Source organism: Corvus brachyrhynchos, unplaced genomic scaffold, assembly GCF_000691975.1.
Source record: "Corvus brachyrhynchos isolate BGI_N302 unplaced genomic scaffold, ASM69197v1 scaffold167, whole genome shotgun sequence".
Taxonomy (NCBI): domain Eukaryota; kingdom Metazoa; phylum Chordata; class Aves; order Passeriformes; family Corvidae; genus Corvus; species Corvus brachyrhynchos.
The window spans coordinates 4,413,461-4,426,071 of NW_008239547.1; the positions used below are offsets into that span (position 1 = coordinate 4,413,461).

The 12,611-nt window shown below is 37.5% G+C and overlaps 1 protein-coding gene across 1 annotated transcript; it reads left to right on the forward strand.

Moving 5' to 3' along the window:
• Positions 1-553: 553 nt before the first annotated feature.
• On the forward strand, positions 554-12,389 carry MTPAP (mitochondrial poly(A) polymerase). Its single transcript, XM_017741553.1, has 8 exons — positions 554-740; positions 1,188-1,421; positions 1,745-1,969; positions 5,740-5,951; positions 8,142-8,368; positions 9,577-9,669; positions 9,768-9,841; positions 11,508-12,389. Exons 2-8 carry the CDS (start codon positions 1,338-1,340, stop codon positions 11,844-11,846), a joined length of 1,254 nt encoding a protein of 417 aa, XP_017597042.1. The 5' UTR covers positions 554-740; positions 1,188-1,337; the 3' UTR covers positions 11,847-12,389.
• The last annotated feature ends 222 nt before the right edge of the window (positions 12,390-12,611 follow it).

The window sequence follows — 12,611 nt, forward strand, 5'->3', positions numbered from 1 at the left end:
TGGGTTTATTGTACTGGAGTAGATGAAAGTGTATTATTAAGTGAAAATTTTGAGTAGGAGTTTACTGTAAAGGAAAGTGCTGAGTTGTAAAAATAGCAAGTGTTGAATTGTTCTGAAGTGCTGGTTTTGTGGTGGTGAAGAGAGATTATCATTTCAGTGAAGCTTGCCAAAGGTCTAGATCTGCCTCACAGCCTAGCTGGCATTTCCAGACTCTTGTGTGTGCTGTTCTTTGATGGTGAACAGCAAATTAAAGAACAAAGATTCCTTGTGTTATGAAGCTTCCTGTGCATCAAGGGAAGTCAGTATTGTTTTCTTCCTACCTTTCCTACTCCTTGTTATTACAAATGTATGCATTTGTGAGAGAAGTACACTTATATTTCTTTCTTTCATTCAATTTTCATTGTCTTTCATTTGTTCTTCATTCTTTTCATTTTTGCTGTCATGATCTTGGAGAGCCAGGACAAACCTTTGTTCAGTTGGGACAAAGATCCAGAGGAAGTGTACTAAAACCAGCTATATATCTTTCTGTTTATGTAGAAAAGCTTTGATGCTTGTTTCTTCTCACAGATGCTGAAGTCAGTACCAGAAAGAAGACATTTGCTGAAGTGCAAACAGAACGGCTGGATCAAGCTGAACGGACTGTTTTAATTAAGTGCCCATCAAAACTTAATGAAAAAAAATTATTGCAGTACTTATCCAGTCATGGAAATGTTAAGAGTCATTTCTTTTTTGAAAATCGTGTAAGTAATTACAAAGTAAGCTAAAATCTAGACTTAGATAAAAAGAAATACTAGAATGAAAATTTGGTTAAGGCTTCATACATAAGTTAAGCAAATTATATACAATTCTATACAATTAGCGTATTGGATCAGTTTTTATCTGTGGTAATGTTCACAAGTTGTTGAGCAGTTGATTTTTATTTGTAAATCAGCTAAGCAACACCTCTGAGGAATAGCCAGCAACCTGTTTTGCACTAAATCTTTGAAATTTTACGTAGCACCGTTCATTTTTCTAACAGATAGCTCCTTTTTTATGTGTTTCTTGAGTATTTAAATTGTGAAGATTAATATATTTCAGAACTTTTACATTTAGTGCTTACTGCTAAGAATAGTACATCTTAAATACTTTTAACCTATATGCGTTATATGCATTTATCTAACCCTGTATTTCCATTCTTAATATCTTAGGGCATCAGTGCTTTAATAGAGTTTTCAGAAAAGAGCAGTATAGCCTCGTTACAGGATGCTGTTGGAATCCCAGATGTTTCAGAGCATCATGTTGTCCCATTTAAATCAAGACTTTTTACTTTCACATTGAAAAACCCAGTGAGTCAACGCATGGAAGAGACACCACTTCACCTCTCTCCTCAGTGTCACATTCCAGTGAAAGACCTTATTCAAAAGCTTTGTCTTGCAGACAGTGTAAGTAGAGGTTTGTAGATGTATCTTAATTAAAAATGAACCATGTTCATTTCAGATTTGCAAGGGGTCATGTGAAACTTATAAAGGAATTTATTTTTATTTTTAAAAGTAATGTATTAGAATTTTGTGGGAATGGTTCTCCTATATTGAAATATATAAATGAAATTATTAATTTTAATTGTGAAAATAATTTCTCTGTATGAAAGAAACTTTTTGAAATTTATAAAATAACCTAATTGCATTGATATTAAATAGATGAAAATATATGTTAATAGATAGAACATGGGTCATTGTATTTTTACAGTGCTTATTTTCTGAACTAGATAAGCAGTCAGATGTATGTTCTACTGAATGAGTATCAGCTTACAGAAGAAAACATCAAGCTCCGATTTCTGGCCTGTTCTTTGGTTCGGGATTTTGCACGTGCATATTTCCCAGACAGCACAGTAAAGCCATTTGGCTCTTCAGTCAACACATTTGGCAAACTGGGATCTGATGTGGACATGTTTTTGGACTTCCATGATACAGGAAAGCATGCTACAAAAATGGTAAGATTGTGCTGTGCATCTTCAGTTTGTTGGATTTCTTCAACAGAGCAGTTCATTTGCTGTTTCACACACAGGAATCAGTTTGATTTTATTTAGATTTTACATGGGTTCATACTATAGAGTGTGAACAAGTTTATTTGAATGTTTGGATTTGAAGACTTTCAAAAGCTGAATGTGACACGGAAGAGATCTTTTTTGCAATAGGAAGAAAATGATTTGGTGTTTAAGTAAATTTTGTACTATTAGGGTGAATTTCACTATGAAGAAAACCCTCATCCTCCAAATTGTTTCAGCAGAGTCAGACCTTCCAATTCTACTGTTGTGTTTTCTTCTCTGTAGCTTCTGTGCTTCAGCCATGCTCTGTTGAAGCTTGACTTTGTTTTTTAGGCTCCTCCATGTCCTAAAGCAAAGTAAGTTGTGCATGTGTGCACATCTGCGCTTTGGGAGGGTTGTCAGGTTCTTTTCCTTACCTTGAAGAGATGACTTTATGCTCCGGGAAAGTTAGTGGTTTATGTACTGGGGTGTATCTGTATGTATACACACACATTGAGTGTGTGGAGGTGTGAAAGCTCAGGATGTGGGATAGTAATGGTGAATACTTACAGGTGCCACACAGTCCAGAGAAAATTTCTGTGTTAACAGCACCTGATTTTCATTGTGAGGGGAACTAGTTGGCTTACTTCTTGAAAGGAGCTTGAGTGTGAGCTTTTATATGTGAACTGTAGATGTTTTGGGGACCAGGGCCCAGGAGCAAACAGGAGCTGAGCCAAATCAATAATGCAGATGCTTTCAGTTGTCAGACTTTACATAAGGTACCTCATAGTTATTCAAATGCCTCATTGATAATACAACAGTAAGCATCAAGACAAGCAGAGATTACTAAGCATGCATAGAGTCTTGAATTTGTTGACCAAAGCACAGAATTTACACCAGTACCTTGAGAAGCCCAGGGTTACAAGACCTCCGGTAAGCAATACGCAGTCAGCAGTGTTGCCTTTTTCAGTGCACATACTAAATTTCATCTGAATCTATCTTTACCCATAGTGTGATTTGGAAACTTGCGCTATGTATCTGAGTTCACATGTTTAGTTTAGTCACTTAGTATTTGAGCACCTTCAAATTGTAATGGTTATTTAGAGTATGTTCTGTCTTGGGCCTTGTGCATGTAGGCATAGAGAATAGGAAAAGACTAGACCAGGCATTTTTGGAAGGATCTTAGGTCTTGCTGCTGGTTTTTGACTGTGAATGGTGTAAGTATTGGAGATTGGAGAATGAAGTAGGAGAGAGAGATAATGAGAATCAGGATAAGAAAAAGGGTGAATTGGGTCAGAAATGCCCAATGGAGAAGTTGGGATTCTTCACAGATTCTGAATGAATAATCAAGTAAGTGATTCTCATGTTGTGAAAACTTCTCTTATTATTTGTGTGGTGACAGACAGTTTGGGAAAAACGAGCTCTGTTTTCCTTAAAAGACAATGGGCAAGCTTTTGAAGATGGAAAATTCTCTCAGCTTTTCTGTACGATTTGTATATTGCCATGTAAGTTATTTTAAAGAAATAATCCTTCAAATATATAGTTTTTAGTATTACTGCAGTGATAAAACACAATGAAAGCAAATATGTCAGCTGAAGAGAAGGATCATCATGTGTATGAAGTGTTAAAATCTAGGAGCACTTTACATTTAAACAGTAAAGTTGCCTCTTAAATTTTGAAGGAATACCTTTCAAGTATAAAATGTCTATTTTCAAATCATGTTTGTTAACTAGTTGTTTTCTTTAATATGTATCCTTTGTGGAGATAGAAGTTCTGTTGTGAAATGTAGAGTATTTGATGATGAATGAGTTTGCTAGCAGCTGTGATTACCTGTGGATGGTTGAGAGACTTATTACTATGGGGGAGAAAAAGGGGAGGTAGCCTTAGTTACAAGGTGATTTAGCAGCAGCGGAGAAGGTATCTTCTGATTTCTTCACTTGTGTAGCCTTTCAGAAGGTGCCAACAATGGAGGAGGATCAGGCATTTCAGCACCTATTTACATGAAATTACTATTCTTGAGCCTTATGGCAAACTAATAAATTTACTAATTTACTAATTTAAAATTTACTAATTGTATATTTTAAAAAGAAGCAAAAGTGGGAACATTCTTTACCAAGAATGGTTTATCAGTACAGTGCTAGACCACAGATAGGGCATTTTTAACCCATGGCAGTTTGGGAGATTAGTGAGTGACTCAAAACAGGGCTCTGTGATATTTTTAGAGTAGTAGTTTTTGTTAAAACCAAGAAGTTATGCTTCTTGGTTACTGTATCAGTTTTCCCAAAAGTAATAGTTTACCTGTACTTGCTGTTTTGGGCGACGTGGCGAGAACAGAAGAACCACAGGGTTTGGGCAAGTGTATCAGTACTTCATACCCCCTAGCTAGGACCAAAGCTATATATGAAGGTTCTATTAATTACTAAGAATATCTACTTTATCGCTATAAAAAAGTCTTCATTCACTTTTTGAAAGATAGTTAGGTACTGTCTGGAAAGGCTCATTGTGGTTTTTGTCACAAATATAAATATCAACACCAGCCCACCACAGGTCAGCTGAGTCCCCATCTTTATCTTTCCTGTTAACTACCTCGATGTTGATAGTCACAGGCTCCTTTCACTTAGAGCCAGCCCTATTGCAGCATGCAGCTACACAGCCAGATGGGATTAGGGACCGCTGTCCTGGCATGTTCCACCACGTGGTGCTGACTGGAGAGCCATTGGCAGGAGGGCAGCAGGAGCAGTCACCTCGGTGATTGCCAGGGAGACTCAGAAGTTCAGCACCTGAAGTGACTTTATGGGAAATGTTGCAAGGTCCGTAAGTTTGGAATTGTTTCACCTGTCCGTGAGATCACTAATTTGTGGACAACAAAAGTAACGTACTCTGTGTCTCAGTTACTAGTTAGATCACTGTGATTTTGCTTATGTAGTATGCATTCACACATGACATGTTCCAAGGGGGAGGATAAGTCAGTGTCAAGTATTGGATTAGCAAGCAAAATTAGCTGATGTCTTAAAAACACAGACTATAAAGAAAACAGAGATTTCACAGGTATGTTACTGAGGTAAAAACTACAAATATAACAAATCAAAATATGAAGACCTACAGAGAAGTTGATTTGTGATGTTAGAATATATCTTCACAATGTTTTTGTCTTTCAGGGAAACTATATATGACATGAATTGATTATTTTAAAGTCTTACAGAAAATCTTAATTTTGAAGGATTAAGTAATTTGCATGCTAATTTTTTTTTACTTTTTTAAATGAAAAAGACATTTTTCTTTACACTGCTGCTTGATTTACTAATAATGCATTGTTTTTTGAGGATTTGAAATGGAATTACTAATAGTTTGAAATTAGTGGTAGTTTGGTTGTATTGTCCCTCTGTAATTGTATGCTCCTCTTTTGCAGTCAGAGCATTTATGCTCTCCTGGTAATTCCAGAATTACTTTTTTAGCCAGTAGTGATATGTAGTACTATTGTACTTCTGTTTCAACATGTAGCTTTATAGTAAGTTGATCACTGTTAACCTGGAAAAATTGAGTCACCAAAAAAGAATCTGAAAGAGAGAGCAATATGTTTTTACGAATTTTAAGTTTGGTGGACTGCTTTGAATAATTCTTGTCTTTCGGTTCTAGTTGTACAAACTCCTTTGCAAGTTGCTGTGGTATTTCAGAAGTATTTTTAGATGTCTCTTTTGCTTGAGAGCTAACAGCTTGCTTTTGAAATTCTGTGTTAGAAAAAAGGTCCCTTTGAAATGGAGTATCAGATGAAAAGATTACCATCAGAAAGATTAGCAACTCAGAGGATTCTTTCTGTCATTGGTGACTGCCTTGATAATTTTGGTCCTGGTTGTGTGAATGTACAGAAGATACTCAATGCCCGCTGCCCTCTGGTGAAATTTTCCCATCAGCCGACAGGATTCCAGTGTGATCTGTCAGTGAGCAACAGGTGAGACCTGGCTTTAAAAAGTTTGCAGAGAATTCTGATCTACTTAAAATGTTCTGAAAACCAGTAATACCAAGCATTTAGTCTTTTCCTTTCCATGTTCTTAACAAATGTGAATGTTGGCTCTGAAAGTAAAAAGGCTATTTTTTTGACTTCTAGGGCTTAGAATTTGATGTCCTTACGTTATCTTTCTTCAGCATCAGAAATAGTTGCTAGCTGAAGCTGAAGACTCAAAAACCAGTCTATGGAATAAGGTTGGATTATATAACTGGAAAGAGGGCAGGCAGTGTTCATTAGTCTTTACTTCCCTTTGGCATATGCACAGCCTTTCTTGATTGCTTTTCAGATTAAGCAGTTCCAGAATGTTAATTTTTAGTGCTTTGGCTTCTAGTTATTTTGGTGTCCTTTCCTTCTTCTTAAGGGCCGGCATACACCTGTTTGCTGGGAAGATCCCTTGGATGCCTAGTGAATTCCCGGCGTCGGGAAGGGGCGGGAGCCTGCGGTGCTCCCGCCGTGCGGGGCCGCTCGCAGCAGTGGCCGCTAGGGGGCGCCGGCTGCCCAGAAATGCCCCTCAGGGCTCCTCGGTGACCGCCGAGCACGGAAGCGGCTGTGCTGTCCCTTGTGCTGGTGCTATCGCGTGTTTTAGTTAGAAATACCCCCCTCACTCCGGTAAACAACCCTGGCATAAGTGTATGCAGCCGAAAATGAGTTACTCACCCTTTTCATTGTTGTTTGGGAATATAAACATATGTGTGATTATTCTTCAGGATACCAGTGACAGGAGCCAAGGGAATGGGCTGAAGTTGTGTCAGGGGAGGTTTAGGTTGGATATTAGGAAAAGGTTCATCACCCACAGGGTGGTCGAGCCCTGTAACAAGCTCTCCAGGGAAGCAATCACAGCACCAGCCTGACAGAGTTCAAGAAGCTTTTGGATGATGCTCTCAGGCACAGGGTGTGACTCTTGGGGCTGCCCTGGCAGGAATTGGACTTTCATGATCCTTGTGGGCCCCTTCCAATTCAGAATATTTTGTGGTTCTGTGATACCAGTTTCAGTGCAGTTTTGTGATTTGTCTACATTAGATACGATCAGATGAGATATACTAAGTTTTCTGAATTACCCAAAGTTCTGTTTCAGAATATGCAGGAGTTGTTAAGGCAGTATTGAACAAGTTTCTTGCAATGAAATTACTTCTCTGTATGCAGCCACAGTGAAAGTCAGCATGTAGTTCTGTACAAGGTTCCTTGTAATTCACTGCTGATGGTTTGGCTGGTAAGGACTGCATTTCTTGTCTTGTTATCATTTTTACTAGAAACAAACCTCTCTGGACACCATAAAGCACCTCACAGCTGAAATTTTAGAAGCCCAGATGTTACAAAATTTTGACCTAGTAAATGTCTCCAAAAGGCTATGCTGAATTTTTAGAACAATTTTTAGCACTTCAGGCTAAAATTGAACCAAAGTTTTACTCTCATACCGTATTTTCTTTTTTTTCCTGCTTTTTCTTGCCCTCCCATTTGTACAATATATGAATGGTTGTATAACAGTGTGATGAAGGAGATCAAAAACTGATCCATCTGAAAACCTTTATCCTTCGAGATTAGTTGTTTTCTTGGCTTGACTAAGCAGTAATCATTTGAAAATTACCAAACTGACTTGTTTTGCAGATTTCATTGTGTCTCTGCACTTAGGTTATTTTTCAGTGCAGCATTTTATTACTTTTTATATAAAAGCTGTAAAAGAAGTTCTAGCTATATTTTATTTTATACTAGGATAGAGATATTATCTAATGTACCTCAAAGGCAATTGTGGCTAAATTATGTTTTTTCGCCTCGGTTCTGCATAGTTTGACTCCACAGTACTTGATGGTGTTTTTTTATTTTGAGGTTTTTTTCCTCCCACTGTGATGTGGAACAAGGAAACAGGAAATAGTGCAAATGCAGTATTATTATTTACCCAAAACTGTATCTTTCTTGCTATGGAAAACTACCAGGTATTTAATCCTGGACAACTCCAAGCATTCCAACACAAACCATTCTACTATTCTATGATTCTCTTCTATTTTTTAAAATGTGTCAAAGTTTTTTTTTTTTTTTTTTTATGGAGGTCCTCTTCTCTTATAATAAGCAATGAACACTGCATCTGATACTTCATAATTCTCTCATCATTTACATGTCTTCTCATTTCTTCTTCAGCATTGCAATAAGAAGTTCAGAACTCTTGTATATCTATGGCTGTCTTGATTCCCGTGTACGAGCATTAGTGTTCACTGTACGATGTTGGGCCCGTGTTCATGGACTTACAAACAGTGCTCCTGGTACCTGGATTACAAACTTCTCCCTGACCATGATGGTCATGTTTTTTCTGCAAAAGAGATCTCCACCTATCATTCCAACACTAGACCAACTTAAAGAACTGGCAGGTAAGCACAGCCGTTTCTGTGTTTATTGCAGTTTATTGTTTATTGCATATTTGTTTTCTCTAAAGTGGTAAATAAATGCAAGCAGTTTCTTTATGCTCTCAAATACTAATGATTATTATGTGTGCGTTAAGTTCGAGGGAATACACAAGTTTTAGATGTATTTTTTAGTGAAAATAATGCATCTTTAAAGGCAAAATAAACCCCTTTTCAATACAGTACTAATTCAATTTAAAGGGGTTAGACTTATTCTGTGCCTTAGATAATTAAAAGTAATTGACTTATTCAATGGTCCTGTGCTGAATTTTTTTGTTTGTTTGTTTTTTAGAAGACCTGCAGGGTCTTGAACGTTTCTGGAGTTAAGGATTTTGTGCAGACTGATAGGATGTGTATTGTTTTATAGATACCAAATGCTTAAAAGAAAGGCTGTATTTTCTTCTCCCAGTTTATAATATCCTTGAGACTGTTCAGGCCATTTGCAAATAATTCTTATATCTTCACAAACAAGCTGTTCTGGCAGTTTCATACACAGCATTCTGGGTGTGTTATCTTCAGTGAATTGTATGAAAGCATAGAGAATGACATCTCAAGTTCTTGATTCTTCACTGATGTCTTCTGCTTATTGACGTGCTTCCTTGGAAGCTTTGAGTGCTTTCAGTGGAGAAAAAGGCCTGTGTTCAGTTGCTTTAAAATAATTTTAAACATTTCCATCGGAATCCTGTAGAAATTTTTATGCAAAAAACACGTTCTGATATTTTACAAGAGTATTCCTAATCCTCTGAAGTTTTTCAGAAACACTGAACAGTGAACACTCTGAGTCTCATTTTTTGGAAACCTTCATGTAGAAGAGTTGTGCTGTTTAGTGTATAATACAGCCCTCTATACAGAGGTACCCTGTTTGTTACTTATTAGAAGTATTTTCAGAGATACGAAGATCTTACTCGTATTCCTGTAGGATTACGACCATTTATCCTATTCCTGTAGGATTTTGAAAATGTGCCATTTGGTCATGATGCTTTTCCTTTGTCCATCTATAGACTTTTTTCTTTTAAATCTTTTACCACTTAAATGAATCTTAACCTGAAAGTTCACTTGTATTTGATTTATGTAATATGGGTAGCATTGATTTCAGTTTGTTATCTGAATTTTATTAGGTACAATGGCATTTTACTGTTTATTACTTCAAAATATGCCCACAATTTTTCTTTCAGATGAAAAAGACAAGCATATAATTGGAGGATATGATTGCTCATTTGTTAGTGATTTAAGGAAGATTAAACCTACAAAAAATACAGAGACGCTTGGTAGGTAGATCTTTCATGAGTTTTCTTTTTTTTATGAGGGTACTGAAAATAAACTTTTCCTTAATGTTACTGATGGCTTTTGTTTTTCTTTCCCTTAGATGTATTGTTGGGTGAGTTTTTTGAATATTTTGGAAACTTTGATTTCAGGAAGAATTCCATAAATCTTCGAAAGGTAAATGGATTTTAATTGCTCATCATTATCAATTGAATCTCTCTGTCTGCCATTTGACAAACTACATATGCTAAGCACCAATTTCTGTCACACTGAGTCCTTTCTGTGAAGGAGTGTTTACCTCTCAGAGCCCAATAACTTACAATACCATTAAGAACATTTACAGTGTCATTACTTGGATATGGTGGAAACCAGGAAGTGATGCAAAGCCAGTGTAATTTTACTGGAAAGCCCTGTAATAAAAGTGGCAGTTTTAAAAAATCAAAGCTATTTTGCTTCTGTGTGATGAAAGCTATTACAATGTTATGATGTCTGTCATAGCAAAAGTCTGCGACAAACCCTGTGTGCTGACAGGCTTTGCATTTAAAGTTGGGAGTCCAGACCCAACCGGAGCCTACAATAAAACTTACAGCTGAGTTCTGGGTATGCTTTTGGCACTGCGGTTTTCTACTGCAGGTTGTATCAGCCTACAGTAACTGTACTGCAGCTCAGTAAGTATGCCATAGCAAGATAGTGCTGTGCTATCACTTTGCTTTGCTTTATATGTTTAAGTCATCCTGTTGATCTGTGTGTGCATGCCAGTACAATAGAAATACATGAAAATGTAACTACCATAACTCACACCTGTTCCTGCTGGACTGCTTCCAGAATAGGGGTTTCAGTGCCCTGTTGCTGTGTGGGCACTCTGTTGTGTTCTGTTTGCTCTTTGGGCATTATGGATCGCTGGCATAAGAGCTCTTTTTGTAGGTTGATCCTAGAAACTGATTTATTTAGGTGGAGAACTTCTGTTTGCTATTAAACCTCAAAAAGGCAAGCAAAGACACATTTGGAGCCTGAGCTAGTCAGGGGAGGTATCTGTGCTGCTGCTGTTTTTCTGACAGTCCTCTTGGCCCTGGGGCAGGAGTATGTAACGTGTACATAGACACTTCCTGGACCAGCAATCGCTGGTGGATTCCTGCTAGAGCTTGTGATGGAAAGGCCTGAAGAGGTTCTGCTATACAGAACAGGTCAGCTAAGAAACACTGATCAGCACTGAGATGGAAGTGCATTTAAATAGCAAACTACACAGTTGTCAGCTATTTGTGTTGTACTGTACCAGGTGCCTAACAGTGGACTATGACCTGAATAGCTCTGTGCTTAAAAGACAGACCAAACTGGGAGGAATTTCAGCCAAGGCAGCAATCTTTTTCAGTTACACCAGCACTGTGAGCTCTCTGAGCACTGTGGGAGGAATAGTTTGAACAGTTTAAGGGCTTGCAATATTTTATCAAACTGGACTGTGCAGGTTGATATGACACACTGATGCGGCATACACAAGTGGAGATTAGGAGTAGGAGGTTGCAGTGAGTGAGGTCTGAGGTTTGTTGGAAAGCAAATGGGAGAATGGCCAAAAAGGTTAAACTGTAGTTGTGTGTTGTTTACCTTGAAGGAAATCTAAGTTAAATGTGGCAAAGAAAACCACCACTGAGAGGATTCAGAGAACACGAATCATACAGTCTGGTTGACAGGAAAATTAACTTGATTAATAATGACTGGGTGTTTTGCAAAATGTTCTCTAGTAGGTCAAAACACTTTTAATGCTAATGTAATAACTCAAGTGATTTGTTATTTGCTCTGCCTATAATGCACATATGCAACTTCGGCTTTTTCTTTATACTCTCTGCAGGGAAAGGAAGTAAATAAGCCTGAGTCCTCTCCGCTTTATATCTGGAATCCCTTTGAACAAGACCTTAATATCAGCAAGAATGTTAATCAGCCACAGCTGGAGAAATTTATAGCTATGGCCAGAGAAAGTGCCTGGATTTTACAGAAGGAAGATAAAACTCAGCAAATGATCAATAAAGAACCTTGGGGACTGGCAGCACTACTGATACCATTTGGAAAAAGTAATTCCAGCAGGATGAAGAATAGGATGAAAGGAATAGGAAGTGAAACAATCAAAAGCCTCTTGGACTCTTTAAAGTTAAATAATGCAAACAGTCAACAAAAAGCAGTGGGAAAATGACTTTAAGCACAGAAACGCAGTAGCTAATATTCTGTTTTAGGAATTGAATGTAACACACAGTCCAAAGAACATTACTTTTAATGTTTCTATTATGGGGAATGGAGAATCAAGCAATCTCTGTTTTTCATAGTGATGATTTTTGTACAGGTCTGCTTTCTTTCTGTACATTTTTCTCCTCCTTACTCCTCACTTTTCCATCTGTTTTATGAATGAAGAGTATTCAAATAAGTTTTACAGATGCATTTTGGAAGTAGCCTTCAGTTGGGCACTCTTCTGTAAAAAAGGCTGACAGGAGCAGTATGAGAAAAAGCCTTTGGGAATTCTCTTGGCTAGCATACAAATGATATGCTAATGAAAAGCTGAAGAAACAACCACCCTTCCATGAAACCACAGTCTGAAAGAAGATAAATGTGTTGGAACCATTGTTTCCAATCTGGCCATGTTTTGGCAGCCAGTAAAACCGACGTGCATGTATCTATTTTTTGCAATTGTTTTCCATTCGTGTAGATAGTGCCAAGACAAAATAAAGAGAATGGAATTAGATAGTAAGGTGTGCAGTTTCTTAAAGCATTGCACCACCACAGCTCTCCAAGGATAGTGCCACTGTTTTGTGTTGGAAAAGTGGGTTTGCTCTTGTGTCTACCACCTGATTTCAAATGTCTTTAGTCAACTCTCCTTTGTTTTCTCTACCCAGGACTGATCCCCACCCACACTTGTTTCTTATTTTGCCTTCAGCTTCACTTTAAACCTGTATTTCAGGTTCAG

What these genes read in the sequence shown, in the direction of transcription:
- MTPAP (XM_017741553.1), top strand. Translation starts at nt 1,338, where the DNA reads ATGGAAGAGACACCACTTCACCTCTCTCCTCAGTGTCACATTCCAGTG. An exon ending in GAAAGCATGCTACAAAAATG is followed by an intron (nt 1,970 to 5,739) that starts GTAAGATTGTGC and finishes ATTCTGTGTTAG; the next exon opens with AAAAAAGGTCCCTTTGAAAT. An exon ending in GATCTGTCAGTGAGCAACAG is followed by an intron (nt 5,952 to 8,141) that starts GTGAGACCTGGC and finishes TTTCTTCTTCAG; the next exon opens with CATTGCAATAAGAAGTTCAG.